This window comes from Oncorhynchus tshawytscha, linkage group LG28 (assembly GCF_018296145.1).
Source record: "Oncorhynchus tshawytscha isolate Ot180627B linkage group LG28, Otsh_v2.0, whole genome shotgun sequence".
In the NCBI taxonomy this organism is placed as follows: Eukaryota; Metazoa; Chordata; class Actinopteri; order Salmoniformes; family Salmonidae; genus Oncorhynchus; species Oncorhynchus tshawytscha.
The window spans coordinates 43,333,476-43,357,086 of record NC_056456.1 but is presented as its reverse complement, the minus strand read 5'-3'; the positions used below and the strand labels follow the sequence as shown (position 1 = coordinate 43,357,086).

Genomic DNA, 23,611 nt, shown 5'->3' with positions numbered 1-23,611 from the left:
ATACTGTTGAACATTCTAGAAATCTGTAGATACTGTAGCTACATTTGGAAAAATATTCTGTTCCAATTTATTCTGTGATATTGAGTTTTTTTCCTTCTATAAAATGTGTCTTGATTGTGACAAGGGCTCAGGAAATAAGAGTCTCTTGTCTGCTAAATTTACACAACAACAAGGCTATGCTACGTTATAATATAACCAGTGGATACTACAGTGTCAATAAAGTAATTTTAAATGGCACTTGCTTTTTTACTGTCTCCAACCCCAGCCTCCCCTACAGTACCGTGTCTCCAACCCCAGCCTCCCCTACAGTACCGTGTCTCCAACCCCAGCCTCCCTACAGTACCGTGTCTCCAACCCCAGCCTCCCCTACAGTATCCTGTCTCCAACCCCAGCCTCCCCTACAGTACCCTGTCTCCAACCCCAGCCTCCCTACAGTACCCTGTCTCCAACCCCAGCCTCCCCTACAGTACCGTGTCTCCAACCCCAGCCTCACCTACAGTACCCTGTCTCCGACCCCCCTACGGTACCCTGTCTCCAACCCCAGCCTCCCCTACAGTACCGTGTCTCCAACCCCAGCCTCCCCTACAGTACCATGTCTCCAACCCCAGCCTCCCCTACAGTACCGTGTCTCCAACCCCAGCCTCCCCTACAGTACCGTGTCTCCAACCCCAGCCTCCCCTACAGTACCGTGTCTCCAACCCCAGCCTCCCCTACAGTACCGTGTCTCCAACCCCAGCCTCCTACAGTACCGTGTCTCCAACCCCAGCCTCCCCTACTGTACCGTGTCTCCAACCCCAGCCTCCCCTACAGTACCCTGTCTCCAACCCCAGCCTCCCCTACAGTACCCTGTCTCCAACCCCAGCCTCCCCTACAGTACCGTGTCTCCAACCCCAGCCTCCCCTACAGTACCCTGTCTGCAACCCCAGCCTCCCCTACAGTACCCTGTCTCCAACCCCAGCCTCCCCTACAGTACCCTGTCTCCAACCCCAGCCTCCCCTACAGTACCGTGTCTCCAACCCCAGCCTCCCCTACAGTACCGTGTCTCCAACCCCAGCCTCCCCTACAGTACCGTGTCTCCAACCCCAGCCTCCCTACAGTACCCTGTCTCCAACCCCAGCCTCCTCTACAGTACCCTGTCTCCAACCCCAGCCTCCTCTACAGTACCTCCAACCCCAGCCTCCCCTACAGTACCCTGTCTCCAACCCCAGCCTCCTCTACAGTACCCTGTCTCCAACCCCAGCCTCCTCTACAGTACCTCCAACCCCAGCCTCCCCTACAGTACCCTGTCTCCAACCCCAGCCTCCCCTACAGTACCCTGTCACCAACCCCAGCCTCCTCTACAGTACCCTGTCTCCAACCCCAGCCTCCCTACAGTACCTCCAACCCCAGCCTCCCCTACAGTACCCTGTCTCCAACCCCAGCCTCCCCTACAGTACCCTGTCTCCAACCCCAGCCTCCCCTACAGTACCCTGTCTCCAACCCCAGCCTCCCCTACAGTACCCTGTCTCCAACCCCAGCCTCCCCTACAGTACCCTGTCTCCAACCCCAGCCTCCCCTACAGTACCGTGTCTCCAACCCCAGCCTCCCCTACAGTACCGTGTCTCCAACCCCAGCCTCCCCTACAGTACCGTGTCTCCAACCCCAGCCTCCCCTACAGTACCGTGTCTCCAACCCCAGCCTCCCTACAGTACCCTGTCTCCAACCCCAGCCTCCCTACAGTACCCTGTCTCCAACCCCAGCCTCCCCTACAGTACCGTGTCTCCAACCCCAGCCTCCCCTACAGTACCCTGTCTGCAACCCCAGCCTCCCCTACAGTACCCTGTCTCCAACCCCAGCCTCCCTACAGTACCCTGTCTCCAACCCCAGCCTCCCCTACAGTACCGTGTCTCCAACCCCAGCCTCCCCTACAGTACCATGTCTCCAACCCCAGCCTCCCCTACAGTACCGTATCTCCAACCCCAGCCTCCCCTACAGTACCCTGTCTCCAACCCCAGCCTCCCCTACAGTACCCTGTCTCCAACCCCAGCCTCCTCTACAGTACCTCCAACCCCAGCCTCCCCTACAGTACCATGTCTCCAACCCCAGCCTCCCCTACAGTACCCTGTCTCCAACCCCAGCCTCCTCTACAGTACCTCCAACCCCAGCCTCCCCTACAGTACCCTGTCTCCAACCCCAGCCTCCCCTACAGTACCCTGTCTCCAACCCCAGCCTCCTCTACAGTACCCTGTCTCCAACCCCAGCCTCCTCTACAGTACCTCCAACCCCAGCCTCCCTACAGTACCCTGTCTCCAACCCCAGCCTCCCTACAGTACCCTGTCTCCAACCCCAGCCTCCCCTACAGTACCCTGTCTCCAACCCCAGCCTCCCCTACAGTACCCTGTCTCCAACCCCAGCCTCCCCTACAGTACCCTGTCTCCAACCCCAGCCTCCCCTACAGTACCCTGTCTCCAACCCCAGCCTCCCTACAGTACCCTGTCTCCAACCCCAGCCTCCCTACAGTACCCTGTCTCCAACCCCAGCCTCCCTACAGTACCCTATCTCCAACCCCAGCCTCCTCTACAGTACCTCCAACCCCAGCCTCCCTACAGTACCATGTCTCCAACCCCAGCCTCCCTACAGTACCCTGTCTCCAACCCCAGCCTCCTCTACAGTACCTCCAACCCCAGCCTCCCTACAGTACCCTGTCTCCAACCCCAGCCTCCCTACAGTACCCTGTCTCCAACCCCAGCCTCCTCTACAGTACCCTGTCTCCAACCCCAGCCTCCTCTACAGTACCTCCAACCCCAGCCTCCCTACAGTACCCTGTCTCCAACCCCAGCCTCCCTACAGTACCCTGTCTCCAGCCTCCCCTACAGTACCCTGTCTCCAACCCCAGCCTCCCTACAGTACCCTGTCTCCAACCCCAGCCTCCCTACAGTACCCTGTCTCCAACCCCAGCCTCCCTACAGTACCCTGTCTCCAACCCCAGCCTCCCCTACAGTACCCTGTCTCCAACCCCAGCCTCCCCTACAGTACCCTGTCTCCAACCCCAGCCTCCCTACAGTACCCTGTCTCCAACCCCAGCCTCCCTACAGTACCGTCTCCAACCCCAGCCTCCCTACAGTACCCTGTCTCCAACCCCAGCCTCCCTACAGTACCCTGTCTCCAACCCCAGCCTCCCCTACAGTACCCTGTCTCCAACCCCAGCCTCCCTACAGTACCCTGTCTCCAACCCCAGCCCCTACAGTACCCTGTCTCCAACCCCAGCCTCCCCTACAGTACCTCCAACCCCAGCCTCCCTACAGTACCCTGTCTCCAACTCCTACAGTACCCTGTCTCCAACCCCAGCCTCTCCTACAGTACCTCCAACCCCAACTCCTACAGTACCTCCAACCCCAGCCTCTCCTACAGTACCTCCAACCCCAGCCCTCCTACAGTACCACACCTCCAACCCCAGCCTCCCCTACAGTACCACACCTCCAACCCCAGCCTCCCTACAGTACCCTGTCTGCAACCCCAGCCTCCCTACAGTACCCTGTCTCCAACCCCAGCCTCCCCTACAGTACCCTGTCTCCAACCCCAGCCTCCCTACAGTACCGTGTCTCTAACCCCAGCCTCCCTACAGTACCATGTCTCCAACCCCAGCCTCCTCTACAGTACCGTGTCTCCAACCCCAGCCTCCCCTACAGTATCCTGTCTCCAACCCCAGCCTCCTCTACAGTACCCTGTCTCCAACCCCAGCCTCCTCTACAGCCTCCAACCCCAGCCTCCCCTACAGTACCCTGTCTCCAACCCCAGCCTCCCCTACAGTACCCTGTCTCCAACCCCAGCCTCCTCTACAGTACCGTGTCTCCAACCCCAGCCTCCCCTACAGTACCCTGTCTCCAACCCCAGCCTCCTCTACAGTACCCTGTCTCCAACCCCAGCCTCCTCTACAGTACCTCCAACCCCAGCCTCCCCTACAGTACCCTGTCTCCAACCCCAGCCTCCCTACAGTACCCTGTCTCCAACCCCAGCCTCCCTACAGTACCCTGTCTCCAACCCCAGCCTCCTCTACAGTACCTCCAACCCCAGCCTCCCTACAGTACCCTGTCTCCAACCCCAGCCTCCCTACAGTACCCTGTCTCCAACCCCAGCCTCCCTACAGTACCCTGTCTCCAACCCCAGCCTCCCTACAGTACCCTGTCTCCAACCCCAGCCTCCCCTACAGTACCCTGTCTCCAACCCCAGCCTCCCCTACAGTACCCTGTCTCCAACCCCAGCCTCCCCTACAGTACCCTGTCTCCAACCCCAGCCTCCCCTACAGTACCCTGTCTCCAACCCCAGCCTCCCTACAGTACCCTGTCTCCAACCCCAGCCTCCCTACAGTACCTCCAACCCCAGCCTCCCTACAGTACCCTGTCTCCAACCCCAGCCTCTCCTACAGTACCCTGTCTCCAACCCCAGCCTCTCCTACAGTACCTCCAACCCCAGCCTCTCCTACAGTACCTCCAACCCCAGCCTCCCCTACAGTACCACACCTCCAACCCCAGCCTCCCCTACAGTACCGTGTCTCCAACCCCAGCCCAGAGAACATCTTGGTTTGGGGGGGAAATAGAGAGATGACTCCTGGGGGCTCTTTCCACAGAGCCGTGTGACAGCAGGCTGCTGAATACATGTACTGTTACAGTGCCTTAAAGAACTGCTGCTCTCTCTCTCTCTCGCTCTCACACACACACACACTTCACTAAAGTCATTAAAAAAAATCTAACCTTAACCACACCGCTAATCTGAAATTATGACAGAAAAAGCTTATACATTTTTAAGATATAGCCAATGTAACTTTGCAGCTGGCCCATCTATCGCTCACTTCTGCCTCCAGGAACAAAACTCATGACAATAAACATTAACCTGCAGTTCGGGTGACTTCCCCTTGGAGAAAGCATAGGTCAGGGGTCGTTAAACTTTCTGGGGCCAAGGACCCCTTTTCAGGGAACCCCTTATAATCAGAACACAGACACAAACAATCACCACCTGACAAATGTATATTTCAGCAGCCATGTTGGCGGGTGGTCAGGGCTCCACAGTGTGAGCATTTCACTCATATTTGTTAATACCGTTTGTGCTGTTGTCTGTGCCCAATAATGTTGTACTACCATGCTGTGTTGTCATGGTGTGTTGCTACCATGCTGTGTTGTCATGGTGTGTTGCTGCCGTCATGTGTTGCTACCATGCTGTGTTGTCATGTGTTGCTACCATGCTGTGTTGTCATGTGTTGCTACAATGCTGTGTTGTCATGGTGTGTTGCTACCATGCTGTGTTGTCATGGTGTGTTGCTACCATGCTGTGTTGTCATGGTGTGTTGCTACCATGCTGTGTTGTCATGTGTTGCTGCTGTCATGTGTTGCTACCATGCTGTGTTGTCATGGTGTGTTGCTACCATGCTGTGTTGTCATGGTGTGTTGCTACCATGCTGTGTTGTCATGTGTTGCTACCATGCTGTGTTGTCATGTGTTGCTACCATGCTGTGTTGTCATGTTGTGATGCTACCATGCTGTGTTGTCACGTTGTGTTGCTACCATGTTGTGATGCTACCATGTTGTGATGCTACCATGTTGTGTTGCTACCATGTTGTGTTGCTACCATGTTGTGCTGCTACCATGTTGTGTTGCTACCATGTTGCGATGCTACCATGTTGTGATGCTACCATGTTGTGCTATTACCATGTTGTGCTGCTACCATGTTGTGCTGCTACCATGTTGTGCTGCTACCATGTTGTGCTGCTACCATGTTGATGTCATGTGTTGCTGCCATGCTATGTTATTGTCTTAGGTCTCTCTTGTCCTATATTTTTAATTTAATGTATTTATAATCCCAGGCCCTCGTCCCCGCAGGAGGCCTTTTGCCTTTTGATAGACCGTCATTGTAAATAAGAATTTGTTCTTAACCGACTTGCCTAGTTAAATCAAAAATAAGTACAAATTATTTTTAAGCAAGATCACATTTACTTTAATATAAAATGCTGCAGTCGCTGTTTTCAAAGTATTTCTGCCATTTTGTTTCATAGCTGATAAATGAATCTCACAAAGTCAAAGAACTAGGAATCCTGAATAGCCTTTTCCACCTCACGCTGCTACACTCCCTGGCTGGGGGCACCTGAAGAGCCGAGAGAGAGTAGAGGGAAAGATGTGTTTTTAGAAGCACTGCTCACAGGCACACAAGCTGGTCTACTGAAGTGAGACACGGCCTTTGTGTTTATTGGCTGTTTACGTTGTTTTCTTCACAAGATAGGTTGTTTTTCTATGTTTGAGTTTTCAACTGCTAGGGAAGAGAAGGCAACACTTCGACTAGTCAGATTTAATGTCACACGACTCGAGTCGCGTAACCTCCCGCCCTTAAAAGGTGCAGGTTTTGCACAGGCAAAAATCCTAGAAAACCTGGTCGAGTCCGCTTTCCACCAGAGTCCGGGAGTCGAATTCACCTTTCAGCTGGACGACGACATAAAACACAAGGCCAAATCGAGTTGCTTGCCAAGAAGACAGTGGTCGAGTTAGTTAGTTTTGACTTAAATCCACTTGAAAATCTACGGCAAGACCTGAAAACGGTTGTCAAGCAACGATCAACAAAGCATTTGAAAGAGCTTGAAGAATTTTGAAAAGTATAAAAAAAAAGGCAAATGTTACACAATGTGGAACGCTCTTAAGAGACTTACTCAGAAAGGTGATTCTAAAAATGTATTGACTCAGGGGGTTTAATACTAAATATATTTATTTATTTTTACAAAAATGTTCAAATTTATTTTCACTTTGTCAAATTATTTTTGGTTGATCGTTGACAATTTTTTTATTTTTTTAATCCATTTGAATCCCACTTTGTGACACAACATGTGGAAAAAAGGCAAGAGGTGTAAATATTTTCTGAAAGCCCTGTATGTGGGCCTGAATAAAAAGCTAATACGAGGAAGGAACGACCTAGACGGCTGTTTTATAACCGAGTCATAACTAGGCCTGTCACAAATTTGATTTGGAGACGACTTAAAATATTAAGCGATTAACCATTTTTTTTTTTTATTATGCTGAAGTAGCATAAAACCATGGCCATTTCAACGAGCTAACATTCAATGAGTTTAAATACGATTTTGGATGCAATCAAAAATCAAATCAGCGGAGCTCTGGGAGTGGGGGCGAGAGGAGCAGGGGACGACGTGTGTAACCAGTTTGGGTGTGGCACAGAGGTAGAGAGAGGAAGTAGATAAAGCGACTCGCTCTAGCTAGACAAACTTGTTTGCCGCCATTGGTTATCGTGCTCTCTGGCACCTGGAGCTACATGGCAAATTGTCCAGGAACACAAGGAAAGCACAAAGGGCCCTTTCATCTCTGACGGGCCAAAATGTCTCTCTGTTACAGTGTCCAGAGGACTGACTATTGTGACAGAATAATCGCTATATTATCCATGTCTGTTATCAGACATGTTCTCTGAGGAGAAGTCTGATGCTGTCTATATGGATGTGTGATCTCTGGTAACATGTTCTCTGAGGAGAAGTCTGATGCTGTCTGTATGGATGTGTGATCTCTGGAAACATGTTCTCTGAGGAGAAGTCTGATGCTGTCTATATGGATGTGTGATCTCTGGAAACATGTTCTCTGAGGAGAAGTCTGATGCTGTCTATATGGATGTGTGATCTCTGGAAACATGTTCTCTGAGGAGAAGTCTGATGCTGTCTATATGGATGTGTGATCTCTGGTAACATGTTCTCTGAGGAGAAGTCTGATGCTGTCTATATGGATGTGTGATCTCTGGTAACATGTTCTCTGAGGAGAAGTCTGATGCTGTCTATATGGATGTGTGATCTCTGGTAACATGTTCTCTGAGGAGAAGTCTGATGCTGTCTATATGGATGTGTGATCTCTGGTTACATGTTCTCTGAGGAGAAGTCTGATGCTGTCTATATGGATGTGTGATCTCTGTGGTAACTAGTATCTGGACAGGATGAACTCTGAATGACTATTCAAAAGAAAGTCTTCTCTGGAATGATGTCTTATTTTCAACGGTCTTCCACACAAGCCTTTATGCTGTGACACCCTGTGGAGACTGGGCCTTTGGTGGTCAGTTAACTGTCAACTTGGTATCGTTTGATAAGGTTTCTTCTTCTTGCAGTGTGCATAGCCGTATTGGGCGCATCACCGCCACCTACTGGACTGGAGTGTGATGAGACGACGGCGTTGTTCGAGAACGTTCACTCTAGTCTCCATGAATGAGGAAGTAGAGCAATGTGGGCAACTGTTTGTTTTCAGTAACTGGAGAGGGTGAAACTTATTCGCAGGTATGTGATCATTAGCTCCAGAGTGGCGCGGCGGTCTAAGGCACTGCAGACCCTGGTTTGATTCCGGTCTGTATCACAACAGGCCGTGATCGGGAGGCCCATAAGGCGGCGCACACTTGGCCCAGCGTCGTCCGGGTTTGGGAAGGCCGTCAATGTAAATAAGAATTTGTTCTCAACTGACTTGGCTCGTTAAATAAAAAAAGGTTAAATAAAAGACAAAACATTATTCTGAGCGTTTGCGTTTTGATGTTCATAAAGCTTGACAGTGAAGGAGGACGTGATCTGTAGTTTCTGCTGCTGTTAGGACATAAACCTGTGTTGTTTGTGGTGTTTATGCTGGAGTTTATGTCCTATCTTTTGGTGATTTTGTCACCCCACCACAACACTGGTCCTCACAGTGCCACCCCACCCCACCACAACACCGGTCCTCCCAGGGCCACCCCACGCCACCACAACACCGGTCCTCCCAGGGCCACCCCACCCAACCACAACACCGGTCCTCCCAGGGCCACCACAACACCGGTCCTCCCAGGGCCACCCCACCCCACCACAACACCGGTCCTCCCAGGGCCACCCCACGCCACCACCACCGGTCCTCCCAGGGCCACCCCACCCCACCACAACACCGGTCCTCCCAGGGCCACCCCACCACAACACTGGTCCTCCCAGTGCCACCCCACCCCACCACAACACTGGTCCTCCCAGTGCCACCCCACCACAACACTGGTCCTCCCAGTGCCACCCCACCACAACACTGGTCCTCCCAGTGCCACCCCACCACAACACTGGTCCTCCCAGTGCCACCCCACCACAACACTGGTCCTCCCAGTGCCACCCCACCACAACACTGGTCCTCCCAGTGCCACCCCACCACAACACTGGTCCTCCCAGGGCCACGCCACCCCACCACAACACTGGTCCTCCCAGTGCCACGCCACCCCACCACAACACTGGTCCTCCCAGTGCCACCCCACCACAACACTGGTCCTCCCAGTGCCACCCCACCACAACACTGGTCCTCCCAGTGCCACCCCACCACAACACTGGTCCTCCCAGGGCCCCCACCCCACCACAACACTGGTCCTCCCAGGGCCACGCCACCCCACCCCACCACAACACTGGTCCTCCCAGGGCCACCCCACCCCACCACAACACTGGTCCTCCCAGGGCCACCCCACCCTACCCCCACCACTGGTCCTCCCAGTGCCACCCCCCCACAACACTGGTCCTCCCAGTGCCACCCCACCACACCACTGGTCCTCCCAGTGCCACCCCACCACAACACTGGTCCTCCCAGTGCCACCCCACCCCACCACAACACTGGTCCTCCCAGGCCACCCCACCCCACCCCACCACTGGTCCTCCCAGTGCCACCCCACCCCCACCACTGGTCCTCCCAGTGCCACCCCACCACAACACTGGTCCTCCCAGTGCCACCCCACCACAACACTGGTCCTCCCAGGGCCACCCCACCCACAACACTGGTCCTCCCAGTGCCACCCCCCACCACTGGTCCTCCCAGTGCCACCCACCCCACCACAACACTGGTCCTCCCAGTGCCACCCCACCACAACACTGGTCCTCCCAGTGCCACCCCACCCCACCACAACACTGGTCCTCCCAGTGCCACCCCACCCCAACACTGGTCCTCCCAGTGCCACCCCACCACAACACTGGTCCTCCCAGTGCCACCCCACCCACCACAACACTGGTCCTCCCAGTGCCACCCCACCCCACCACAACACTGGTCCTCCCAGTGCCACCCCACCACAACACTGGTCCTCCCAGTGCCACCCCACCACAACACTGGTCCTCCCAGTGCCACCCCACCACAACACTGGTCCTCCCAGGCCACCCCACCCCACCACAACACTGGTCCTCCCAGTGCCACCCCACCACAACACTGGTCCTCCCAGGGCCACCCCACCACAACACTGGTCCTCCCAGTGCCACCCCCCCACCACAACACTGGTCCTCCCAGTGCCACCCCACCACAACACTGGTCCTCCCAGTGCCACCCCACCACAACACTGGTCCTCCCAGTGCCACCCCCACCCAACACTGGTCCTCCCAGTGCCACCCCACCACAACACTGGTCCTCCCAGTGCCACCCCACCACAACACTGGTCCTCCCAGTGCCACCCCACCACAACACTGGTCCTCCCAGTGCCACCCCACCACAACACTGGTCCTCCCAGTGCCACCCCACCACAACACTGGTCCTCCCAGTGCCACCCCACCCCACCACAACACTGGTCCTCCCAGTGCCACCCCACCCACAACACTGGTCCTCCCAGTGCCACCCCACCACAACACTGGTCCTCCCAGTGCCACCCCACCACAACACTGGTCCTCCCAGTGCCACCCCACCACAACACTGGTCCTCCCAGGGCCACCCCACCCCACAACACTGGTCCTCCCAGGGCCACCCCACCCCACCACTGGTCCTCCCAGGCCACCCCACCCCACCACTGGGCCACCCCACCCCAACACTGGTCCTCCCAGTGCCACGCCACCCCACCCCACCACTGGTCCTCCCAGTGCCACCCCCCCACACCACCCAGTGCCTCCCAGGGCCACCCCACCACTGGTCCTCCCAGTGCCACCCCACAACCACTGGTCCTCCCAGTGCCACCCCCACCCCAACACTGGTCCTCCCAGGGCCACCCCCACCACAACACTGGTCCTCCCAGTGCCACCCCACCCCACCACCACTGGTCCTCCCAGGCCACCCCACCCCACCCTGGTCCTCCCAGGCCACCCCACCCACCACCACTGGTCCTCCCAGGGCCACCCCACCACTGGTCCTCCCAGGGCCACCCCCACCCCCACCACTGGTCCTCCCAGTGCCACCCCACCCCACCACTGGTCCTCCCAGGGCCACCCCACCCCACCACCACAACACTGGTCCTCCCAGTGCCACCCCACCACAACACTGGTCCTCCCAGGGCCACCCCCCCCACCCACCACAACACTGGTCCTCCCAGGGCCACGCCACCCCACCCCACCCCACCACAACACTGGTCCTCCCAGGGCCACGCCACCCCACCACACATACAACACTGGTCCTCCCAGTGCCACCCCACCACAACACTGGTCCTCCCAGTGCCACCCCACCCCATCACTGGTCCTCCCAGTGCCACCCCACCCCATCACTGGTCCTCCCAGGCCACCCCACCACACCACTGGTCCTCCCAGGCCACCCCCACCACTGGTCCTCCCAATGCCACCCCACCCCACCACCACTGGTCCTCCCAGTGCCACCCCACCACTGGTCCTCCCAGTGCCACCCACCCCACAACACTGGTCCTCCCAGTGCCACCCCACCACAACACTGGTCCTCCCAGGGCCACCACAACACTGGTCCTCCCAGGGCCACCACAACACTGGTCCTCCCAGTGCCACCCCCCACCACTGGTCCTCCCAGTGCCACCCCACCACTGGTCCTCCCAGTGCCACCCCACCCCACCCCAACACTGGTCCTCCCAGTGCCACCCCACCCCAACACTGGTCCTCCCAGTGCCACCCCACCCCAACACTGGTCCTCCCAGTGCCACCCCCACCCAACACTGGTCCTCCCAGGGCCACCCCCCACCCAACACTGGTCCTCCCAGTGCCACCCCAACACTGGTCCTCCCAGTGCCACCCCACCCAACACTGGTCCTCCCAGTGCCACCCCCCCCCAACACTGGTCCTCCCAGTGCCACCCCACCCCAACACTGGTCCTCCCAGTGCCACCCCACCCCAACACTGGTCCTCCCAGGGCCACCCCACCCCACCCCAACACTGGTCCTCCCAGGGCCACCCCAACACTGGTCCTCCCAGGCCACCCCCAACACTGGTCCTCCCCAGGCCACCCCACCACAACACTGGTCCTCCCAGTGCCACCCCACCACACCACTGGTCCTCCCAGTGCCACCCCCCACCACACCACTGGTCCTCCCAGTGCCACCCCACCACACCACTGGTCCTCCCAGTGCCACCCCACCACTGGTCCTCCCAGGGTCACCCCACCACAACACTGGTCCTCCCAGGGCCACCCCACCCCACCACAACACTGGTCCTCCCAGGGCCACCCCACCCCACCACTGGTCCTCCCAGGGCCACCCCACCCCACCACTGGTCCTCCCAGGGCCACCCCACCCCAACACTGGTCCTCCCAGTGCCACCCCACCCCACCCCAACACTGGTCCTCCCAGTGCCACCCCAACACTAGTCCTCCCAGTGCCACCCCAACACTGGTCCTCCCAGTGCCACCCCACCCCACCCCACCCCAACACTGGTCCTCCCAGGCCACCCCACCCCAACACTGGTCCTCCCAGGGCCACCCCACCCCAACACTGGTCCTCCCAGGGCCACCCCAACACTGGTCCTCCCCCACCCCACCACAACACTGGTCCTCCCAGGGCCACCCCACCCAACACTGGTCCTCCCAGGGCCACCCCCAACACTGGTCCTCCCAGGGCCACCCCACCCCCAACACTGGTCCTCCCAGGGCCACCCCAACACTGGTCCTCCCAGTGCCACCCCACCACACCACTGGTCCTCCCAGTGCCACCCCACCCCCACCACTGGTCCTCCCAGGGCCACCACAACACTCCCAGTGCCACCCCCCACCACTGGTCCTCCCAGTGCCACCCCACCACTGGTCCTTCCAGGGCCACCCCACCACTGGTCCTTCCAGGGCCACCCCACCCCACCACTGGTCCTCCCAGGGCCACCACACCACTGGTCCTCCCAGGGCCACCCCACCCCACCACAACACTGGTCCTCCCAGTGCCACCCCACCACAACACTGGTCCTCCCAGTGCCACCCCACCACAACACTGGTCCTCCCAGGGCCACCCCACCACAACACTGGTCCTCCCAGGGCCACCCCACCCCACCACAACACTGGTCCTCCCAGGCCACCCCACCACAACACTGGTCCTCCCAGGGCCACCCCACCACAACACTGGTCCTCCCAGGGCCACCCCACCACAACACTGGTCCTCCCAGGCCACCCCACCCCACCACTGGTCCTCCCAGTGCCACCCCACCACTGGTCCTCCCAGGGCCACCCCACCCCTGGTCCTCCCAATGCCACCACACCACTGGTCCTCCCAGTGCCACCCCACCCCACCACAACACTGATCCTCCCAGGGCCACCCCACTGGTCCTCCCAGGGCCACCCCCACCCCCACCACAACACTGGTCCTCCCAGGGCCACCCCACCCCACCACACCACTGGTCCTCCCAATGCCACCACACCACTGGTCCTCCCAGGGCCACCCCACCCCACCACAACACTGATCCTCCCAGTGCCACCCCACCACTGGTCCTCCCAGTGCCACCCCCACCCCACCACAACACTGGTCCTCCCAGTGCCACCCCACCCACCACAACACTGGTCCTCCCAGGGCCACCCCACCACAACACTGGTCCTCCCAGGGCAACCACAACACTGGTCCTCCCAGGCCACCCCACCACAACACTGGTCCTCCCAGGGCCACCCCACCCCACCCCACCCCACCACAACACTGGTCCTCCCAGTGCCACCCCACCACTGGTTCCTCCCAGTACCACCCCACCACAACACTGGTCCTCCCAGTGCCACCCCACCCCACCACTGGTCCTCCCAGTGCCACCCCACCCCATTTCAACACTGGTCCTCCCAGTGCCACCCCACCCACCACTGGTCCTCCCAGTGCCACCCCACCACACCACACCACTGGTCCTCCCAGTGCCACCCCACCCCACCCCACCACAACACTGGTCCTCCCAGTGCCACCCCACCCACCACACCACTGGTCCTCCCAGTGCCACCCCACCACAACACTGGTCCTCCCAGTGCCACCCCACCCCACCACAACACTGGTCCTCCCAGGCCACCCCACCACAACACTGGTCCTCCCAGTGCCACCCCACCCACCACAACACTGGTCCTCCCAGTGCCACCCCACCCCACCACAACACTGGTCCTCCCAGTGCCACCCCACCCCACCACAACACTGGTCCTCCCAGTGCCACCCCACCCCACCACAACACTGGTCCTCCCAGTGCCACCCCACCCACCACAACACTGGTCCTCCCAGTGCCACCCCACCACAACACTGGTCCTCCCAGTGCCACCCCACCACAACACTGGTCCTCCCAGTGCCACCCCACCACAACACTGGTCCTCCCAGTGCCACCCCACCACAACACTGGTCCTCCCAGTGCCACCCCGCCACAACACTGGTCCTCCAAGTGCCACCCCACCACAACAACTTAGTATCACATTTGTATTGAAATTGCAGACAGGCCCCGTTACCATGCAGACAGACACGCCCCGTTACCATGCAGACAGACAAGCCCCGTTACCATACAGACATACAAGCCCCGTTACCATACAGACAGACAGGCCCCGTTACCATACAGACAGACAGGCCCCGTTACCATGCAGACAGACATGCCCCGTTACCATGCAGACAGACAGGACAAGCCCCGTTACCATGCAGACAGACAGGCCCCGTTACCATGCAGACAGACAGGCCCCGTTACCATGCAGACAGACAGGCCCCGTTACCATGCAGACAGACAGGCCCCGTTACCATGCAGACAGACAGGCCCCATTACCATGCAGACAGACAGGCCCCGTTACCATGCAGACAGACAGGCCCCGTTACCATGCAGACAGACAGGCCCGTTACCATGCAGACAGACAGGCCCCGTTACCATGCAGACAGACACTAATCCGGTCAGTGTATAGCTAGTAAGCCTCATGCTGCCATCACCATTCTTTAAAAAAGAGGGAGAAAACATCTCACAAGAACGTTGTAGATTACAACGGGTGAAATTAGAATGACATCCAGTAAACAAGAACAGTGTCAACCTAATAAATCCAATCTGAACTTGTCTGGGACGATCTCTAGGAATCACGATGAAAGCAAAGCTCAAGTAACTACTAGATTATAACTAAAGGCCAGCAGCAAAATGATCATCATCATCACAAACAGGATGCATAAGAAAAATCAGGCCTAACCGTTCTGTTACCCTGACAAGAATCAACTGAGAACCTTTTGCATATATATATATAATACATATAATATAAATAAATAAATGTATTAATATATAATATATTAATAAATATAAATTAATAAATAAATATATTAATACATAATAATAATATAAATATATATATAAATAATAATAATATAAATATATAATAATAAATAAATAATAATATATATAATATATATAGATAAACTTTCAAAGGATGATGATTTCCAGAAGGATGAAAACCCGGCGTGTATTCCCATCTGGCCTGTCATGTGACCGGACTTTATCAGGGGCCCTGATCAACACCAAGCAGAAGACTGTGTCCCATAATGCCACCCTATATCTAGAGAACCACTTTTCTGTCCAAAAGCATTTTTTATTTCAACGAGGCAAGTCAGGTTAAAGAACAAATTCTTATTTACAATGACGACCTACACCGGCCAAATTCGGACGACGATGGGCCAATTGTGCGCCGCCCTATGTGACTCCCAATCACGGCCGGTTGTGATACAGCCTGGAATCGAACCAGGGTCTGTAGTGGCACCTCTAGCACTGAGATGCAGTGTCTTAAGACTGCTGCACCCTAAAAAACTATGTAGGGAATAGGATGCCATTTGGGAGACTGAATCCCATCCATGTTCCCAGATGGATAATATGGCCCAATCTGAATACTGAGAGGGCGTCCCCAATGGAACCTTATTCACTATATGATGCACTACTTTTGACCAAGGCCCTCGGGGCCCTGTTCTATAGTAGTGCACTAGATAGGGAATAGGGTTCTGGTCTAATGTAGTGCACTATATAGGGAATAGTGTTCTGGTCTAAAGTAGTGTACTGTATAGGGAATAGGGCCCTGGTCTATAGTAGTGTACTATATAGGGCTCTGGTCTATAGTAGTGCACTACATAGGGAATAGGGCCCTGGTCTAATCTAGTGCACTATATAGGGAATAGGGTGGCACAGAGCTCTGGTCTAAAGTAGTGCACTATATAGGGAATAGGGCTCTGGTCTAATCTAGTGCACTATATAGGGAATAGGGTGGCACAGAGCTCTGGTCTAAAGTAGTGCACTATATAGGGAATAGGGCTCTGGTCTAATCTAGTGCACTATAGGGAATAGGGCTCTGGTCTAAAGTAGTGCACTATATAGGGAATAGGGCCCTGGTCTATAGTAGTGCACTATATAGGGAATAGGGCCCTGGTCTATAGTAGTACCACTATATAGGGAATAGGGCCCTGGTCTATAGTAGTGCACTATATAGGGACTAGGGCTCTGGTCTATAGTAGTGTACTATATAGGGAATAGGGCTCTGGTCTGTAGAAGTGTACTATATAGGGAATAGGGCTCTGGTCTATAGTAGTGCACTATATAGGGAATAGGGCCCTGGTCTATAGTAGTGCACTATATAGGGAATAGGGCCCTGGTCTATAGTAGTACCACTATATAGGGAATAGGGCCCTGGTCTAGTAGTCTATATAGGGACTAGGGCTCTGCTCTATAGTAGTGTACTATATAGGGAATAGGGCTCTGGTCTGTAGTAGTGTACTATATAGGGAATAGGGCTCTGGTCTATAGTAGTGTACTATATAGGGAATAGGGCTCTGGTCTATAGTAGTGTACTATATAGGGAATAGGGCTCTGGTCTATAGTAGTGTACTATATAGGGACTAGGGCTCTGGTCTGTAGTAGTGTACTATATAGGGAATAGGGCTCTGGTCTGTAGTAGTGCACTATATAGGGAATAGGGCTCTGGTCTATAGTAGTGCACTATATAGGGAATAGGACTCTGGTCTATAGTAGTGCACTATATAGGGAATAGGGCTCTGGTCTGTAGTAGTGCACTATATAGGGAATAGGGCACTGGTCTATAGTAGTGCACTATATAGGGAATAGGGCTCTGGTCTATAGTAGTGCACTATATAGGGAATAGGGCTCTGGTCTATAGTAGTGCACTATATAGGGAATAGGGCTCTGGTCTATAGTAGTACCACTATATAGGGAATATGGCACTGGTCTATAGTAGTGCACTATATAGGGAATAGGGCTCTGGTCTATAGTAGTACCACTATATAGGGAATAGGGCTCTGGTCTATAGTAGTACCACTATATAGGAATAGGGCTCTGGTCTATAGTAGTGCACTATATAGGGAATAGGGCTCTGGTCTAAACTGGCAGCCGGGGGGGGGCTCTGGTCTAAACTGGCAGCCGGGGGGGGGGTCTGCATCAGGAACTCAGAGGAATGAAAAAGAGGAACTAAAAACATAAAATGCAAAGTTGAACAAAATAGCTTCCATTATTACAACTGCTGAACACCTACATGATATATCTGACAGACATCATACATGTCTCAAAACAATCCACTGTAGGTGACCACACCAGCGCTCTCTCTCTCTCTCTCACACACACACACACACACACACACACACACACACCTGAATGAAAACCTAAAACAGCTATCTTACCTGTGTGTAGTCAAAGTCGGAGAGGGAGCTATGCTTTTGATGTATTCGATTCTGAACTGGTCTTCGGGGTTGGCGAGAGAGACTGGGGGTTTCAAGGTGCTCATGGCTGACACTATCGTCTAGAAAGAGGAGACACACGCCGACGGTAAGATGGATGAATACAGGATAAATACATTTTAAAAACAAATCAGGAAAATAGGATTGGTATGTCCAATCGAACACAGGCTGTCATCTCAGATGGCACCCTACTCCCTATGTAGGGCCCTGGGCTACTGTCATCTCAGATGGCACCCTACTCCCTATGTAGGGCCCTGGGCTACTGTCATCTCAGATGGCACCCTACTCCCTATGTAGGGCCCTGGGCTACTGTCATCTCAGATGGCACCCTACTCCCTATGTAGGGCCCTGGGCTACTGTCTAGGCTGTCATCTCAGATGGCACCCTACTCCCTATGTAGGGCCCTAGGCTACTGTCATCTCAGATGGCACCCTACTCCCTATGTAGGGCCCTGGGCTACTGTCATCTCAGGTGGCACCCTACTCCCTATGTAGGGCCCTGGGCTACTGTCATCTCAGATGGCACCCTACTCCCTATGTAGGGCCCTGGGCTACTGTCTAGGCTGTCATCTCAGATGGCACCCTACTCCCTATGTAGGGCCCTGGGCTACTGTCTAGGCTGTCATCTCAGATGGCACCCTACTCCCTATGTAGGGCCCTGGGCTACTGTCATCTCAGATGGCACCCTACTCCCTATGTAGGGCCCTGGCCTACTGTCATCTCAGATGGCACCCTACTCCCTATGTAGGGCCCTGGCCTACTGTCATCTCAGATGGCACCCTACTCCCTATGTAGGGCCCTGGGCTACTGTCATCTCAGATGGCACCCTACTCCCTATGTAGGGCCCTGGGCTACTGTCATCTGGCTCCGTGCCGTTTGGCTCTCCTGTCCACCTTTCGGTTATTGGCCCCCAGGTTAAGAGCATTGGGTCAGTAACCCGAAATGTCCCTGGTTTGAATCCCTGAGTCAACTAGGTGAAACATCTGCTGATGTGCCCTTGAGCAAGGCACTTATCCAGAGGGACTTACAGAAGAAATTCAGGTTAAGAGCATCTGCTACATGACTACAATGTAACATGTCCCAAGTACTGCGCTATACAGTATAGAGAACAGGGCCCTGATATAAAGTACTGCGCTATACAGTATAGAGAACAGGGCCCTGATATAAAGTACTGCACTATACAGTATAGAGAACAGGGCCCTGATCTAAAGTACTGCACTATACAGTATAGGGAACAGGGCCCTGATATAAAGTACTGCACTATACAGTATAGAGAACAGGGCCCTGATCTAAAGTACTGCACTATACAGTATAGAGAACAGGGCCCTGATATAAAGTACTGCACTATACAGTATAGAGAACAGGGCCCTGATATAAAGTACTGCACTATACAGTATAGGGAACAGGGCCCTGATATAAAGTACTGCACTATACAGTATAGAGAACAGGGCCCTGATCTAAAGTACAGCACTATACAGTATAGGGAACAGGGCCCTGATCTAAAGTACTGCACTATACAGTATAGGGAACAGGGCCCTGATCTAAAGTACAGCGCTATACAGTATAGAGAACAGGGCCCTGATCTAAAGTACTGCACTATACAGTATAGAGAACAGGGCCCTGATCTAAAGTACTGCGCTATACAGTATAGGAACAGGGCCCTGATCTAAAGTACTGCGCTATACAGTATAGGGAACAGGGCCCTGATATAAAGTACAGCACTATACAGTATAGAGAACAGGGCCCTGATCTAAAGTACAGCACTATACAGTATAGAGAACAGGGCCCTGATCTAAAGTACAGCGCTATACAGTATAGGGAACAGGGCCCTGATCTAAAGTACTGCGCTATACAGTATAGGGAACAGGGCCCTGATCTAAAGTACTGCGCTATACAGTATAGAGAACAGGGCCCTGATCTAAAGTACTGCGCTATACAGTATAGAGAACAGGGCCCTGATCTAAAGTACTGCACTATACAGTATAGAGAACAGGGCCCTGATCTAAAGTACTGCACTATACAGTATAGAGAACAGGGCCCTGATCTAAAGTACTGCACTATACAGTATAGAGAACAGGGCCCTGATCTAAAGTACTGCGCTATACAGTATAGGGAACAGGGCCCTGATCTAAAGTACAGCGCTATACAGTATAGAGAACAGGGCCCTGATCTAAAGTACTGCACTATACAGTATAGAGAACAGGGCCCTGATATAAAGTACTGCGCTATACAGTATAGAGAACAGGGCCCTGATCTAAAGTACAGCACTATACAGTATAGAGAACAGGGCCCTGATCTAAAGTACAGCACTATACAGTATAGAGAACAGGGCCCTGATCTAAAGTACTGCACTATACAGTATAGAGAACAGGGCCCTGATCTAAAGTACAGCACTATACAGTATAGAGAACAGGGCCCTGATCTAAAGTACTGCACTATACAGTATAGAGAACAGGGCCCTGATCTAAAGTACAGCACTATACAGTATAGAGAACAGGGCCCTGATCTAAAGTACTGCACTATACAGTATAGAGAACAGGGCCCTGATCTAAAGTACTGCACTATACAGTATAGAGAACAGGGCCCTGATCTAAAGTACTGCGCTATACAGTATAGAGAACAGGGCCCTGATCTAAAGTACTGAGCTATACAGTATAGGGAACAGGGCCCTGATCTAAAGTACTGCACTATACAGTATAGGGAAAGGGGTACCATTTACAGTATAGGGAAAGGGGTACCATTTACAGTATAGGGAAAGGGGTACCATTTACAGTATAGGGAAAGGGGTACCATTTACAGTATAGGGAAAGGGGTACCATTTACAGTATAGGGAAAGGGTACCATTTACAGTATGTACCATTTACAGTATAGGAAAGGGGTACCATTTACTACCATTTACAGTATAGGAAAGGGGTACCATTTACAGTATAGGGAAAGGGGCCCATTTGATAGGGAAAGGGGTACCATTTACAGTATAGGGAAAGGGGTACCATTTACAGTATAGGGAAAGGGGTACCATTTACAGTATAGGAAAGGGGTACCATTTACAGTATAGGGAAAGGGGTACCATTTACAGTATAGGGAAAGGGTACCATTTACAGTATAGGAAAGGGGTACCATTTACAGTATAGGGAAAGGGGTACCATTTACAGTATAGGAAAGGGGTACCATTTACAGTATAGGAAAGGGTACCATTTACAGTATAGGAAAGGGGTACCATTTACAGTATAGGGAAAGGGGTACCATTTACAGTATAGGGAAAGGGTACCATTTACAGTATAGGGAAAGGGGTACCATTTACAGTATAGGGAAAGGGGTACCATTTACAGTATAGGGAAAGGGCCATTTACAGTATAGGGAAAGGGGTACCATTTACAGTATAGGGAAAGGGGTACCATTTACAGTATAGGGAAAGGGTACCATTTACAGTATAGGAAAGGGGTACCATTTACAGTATAGGGAAAGGGGTTTACAGTATAGGGAAAGGGGTACCATTTACAGTATAGGGAAAGGGGTTTACAGTATAGAGAAAGGGGTACCATTTACAGTATAGGGAAAGGGGTTTACAGTATAGAGAAAGGGGTACCATTTACAGTATAGGGAAAGGGGTACCATTTACAGTATAGGGAAAGGGGTACCATTTACAGTATAGAGAAAGGGGTACCATTTACAGTATAGGAAAGGGTATAGAGAAAGGGGTACCATTTACAGTATAGGGAAAGGGTACCATTTACAGTATAGGGAAATACCATTTACAGTATAGAGAAAGGGTACCATTTACAGTATAGAGAAAGGGGTATAGGGAAAGGGGCACATTTACAGTATAGAGAAAGGGTACCATTTACAGTATAGGAAAGGGGTACCATTTACAGTATAGGGAAAGGGGCACCATTTACAGTATAGAGAAAGGGGTACCATTTACAGTATAGAGAAAGGGGTACCATTTACAGTATAGGGAAAGGGGTACCATTTACAGTATAGGGAAAGGGGCACCATTTACAGTATAGAGAAAGGGGTACCCAGTATAGGGAAAGGGGTTTACAGTATAGAGAAAGGGGTACCATTTACACTAGGGAAAGGGGTTTACAGTATAGGAAAGGGGCCATTTACAGTATAGGAAATACCATTTACAGTATAGGGAAAGGGGTACCATTTACAGTATAGGGAAAGGGGTACCATTTACAGTATAGGGAAAGGGTACCATTTACAGTATAGGGAAAGGGGTACCATTTACACTACCATTTACAGTATAGGAAAGGGGTACCATTTACAGTATAGGGAAAGGGGTACCATTTACAGTATAGGGAAAGGGGTACCATTTACAGTATAGGGAAAGGGGCACCATTTACAGTATAGGGAAAGGGGTACCATTTACAGTATAGGAAAGGGGTACCATTTACAGTATAGGGAAAGGGGTACCATTTACAGTATAGGGAAAGGGGTACCATTTACAGTATAGGGAAAGGGGTACCATTTACAGTATAGGGAAAGGGGTACCATTTACAGTATAGAGAAAGGGGTACCATTTACAGTATAGGGAAAGGGGTACCATTTACAGTATAGGGAAAGGGGTACCATTTACAGTATAGGGAAAGGGGTTTACAGTATAGGGAAAGGGGTACCATTTACAGTATAGAGAAAGGGGTACCATTTACAGTATAGGGAAAGGGGTACCATTTACAGTATAGGGAAAGGGGTACCATTTACAGTATAGGAAAGGGGTACCATTTACAGTATAGGAAAGGGGTACCATTTACAGTATAGGGAAAGGGGTACCATTTACAGTATAGTGCAGACAGAGTAATCCAGTAATCCACTAGTTGATTATTATTATTTGAAACAGCAAAGACACAGATTAATACTATCCTACTCACCACTATCGCGTCCTTCACGTTTTTACGAATATCTTGTATTTTCTGTTTCTTTTCTCTGTCAAAAGGAGGACAGAACAGGCGTGAGGAGACGGTAACCAACAAGATAACAACAACACAATAGCGCTCGTCTAAGAAGCTAAAGATCACAGGGTTGAAGGTAGTGTGGTTCAACTGCGGTTCTAGGACCTGATGTTAACACACTAGAGTCGGTATGTGTTCAGGCAGTAAGATATCTCTACCAGTACAACTGTAGTCCTCTGTAACTCAGGCAGTAAGATATCTCTACCAGTACAACTGTAGTCCTCTGTAACTCAGACAGACAGTAAGATATCTCTACCAGTACAACTGTAGTCCTCAGACAGTAAGATATCTCTACCAGTACAACTGTAGTCCTCTGTAACTCAGGCAGTAAGATATCTCTACCAGTACAACTGTAGTCCTCTGTAACTCAGACAGTAAGATATCTCTACCAGTACAACTGTAGTCCTCTGTAACTCAGGCAGTAAGATATCTCTACCAGTACAACTGTAGTCCTATGTAACTCAGGCAGTAAGATATCTCTACCAGTACAACTGTAGTCCTCTGTAACTCAGGCAGTAAGATATCTCTACCAGTACAACTGTAGTCCTATGTAACTCAGACAGACAGTAAGATATCTCTACCAGTACAACTGTAGTCCTATGTAACTCAGGCAGTAAGATATCTCTACCAGTACAACTGTAGTCCTCTGTAACTCAGGCAGTAAGATATCTCTACCAGTACAACTGTAGTCCTATGTAACTCAGACAGGCAGTAAGATATATCTACCAGTACAACTGTAGTGCTCTGTAACTCAGACAGACAGTAAGATATCTCTACCAGTACAACTGTAGTCCTATGTAACTCAGGCAGTAAGATATCTCTACCAGTACAACTGTA

The 23,611-nt window shown here is 52.8% G+C and overlaps 1 protein-coding gene across 1 annotated transcript in view; it reads right to left on the bottom strand.

The window, feature by feature from the left end:
- LOC112236241 (guanine nucleotide-binding protein G(olf) subunit alpha) overlaps nt 1-23,611 on the bottom strand; it is a 112,904-nt gene that overhangs the window by 55,146 nt on the left and 34,147 nt on the right. Inside the window, 3 exon segments of the mRNA XM_042308240.1 lie at nt 17,764-17,786; nt 17,789-17,882; nt 22,694-22,748. Coding sequence (XP_042164174.1) covers nt 17,764-17,786; nt 17,789-17,882; nt 22,694-22,748 — 172 coding nt within the window.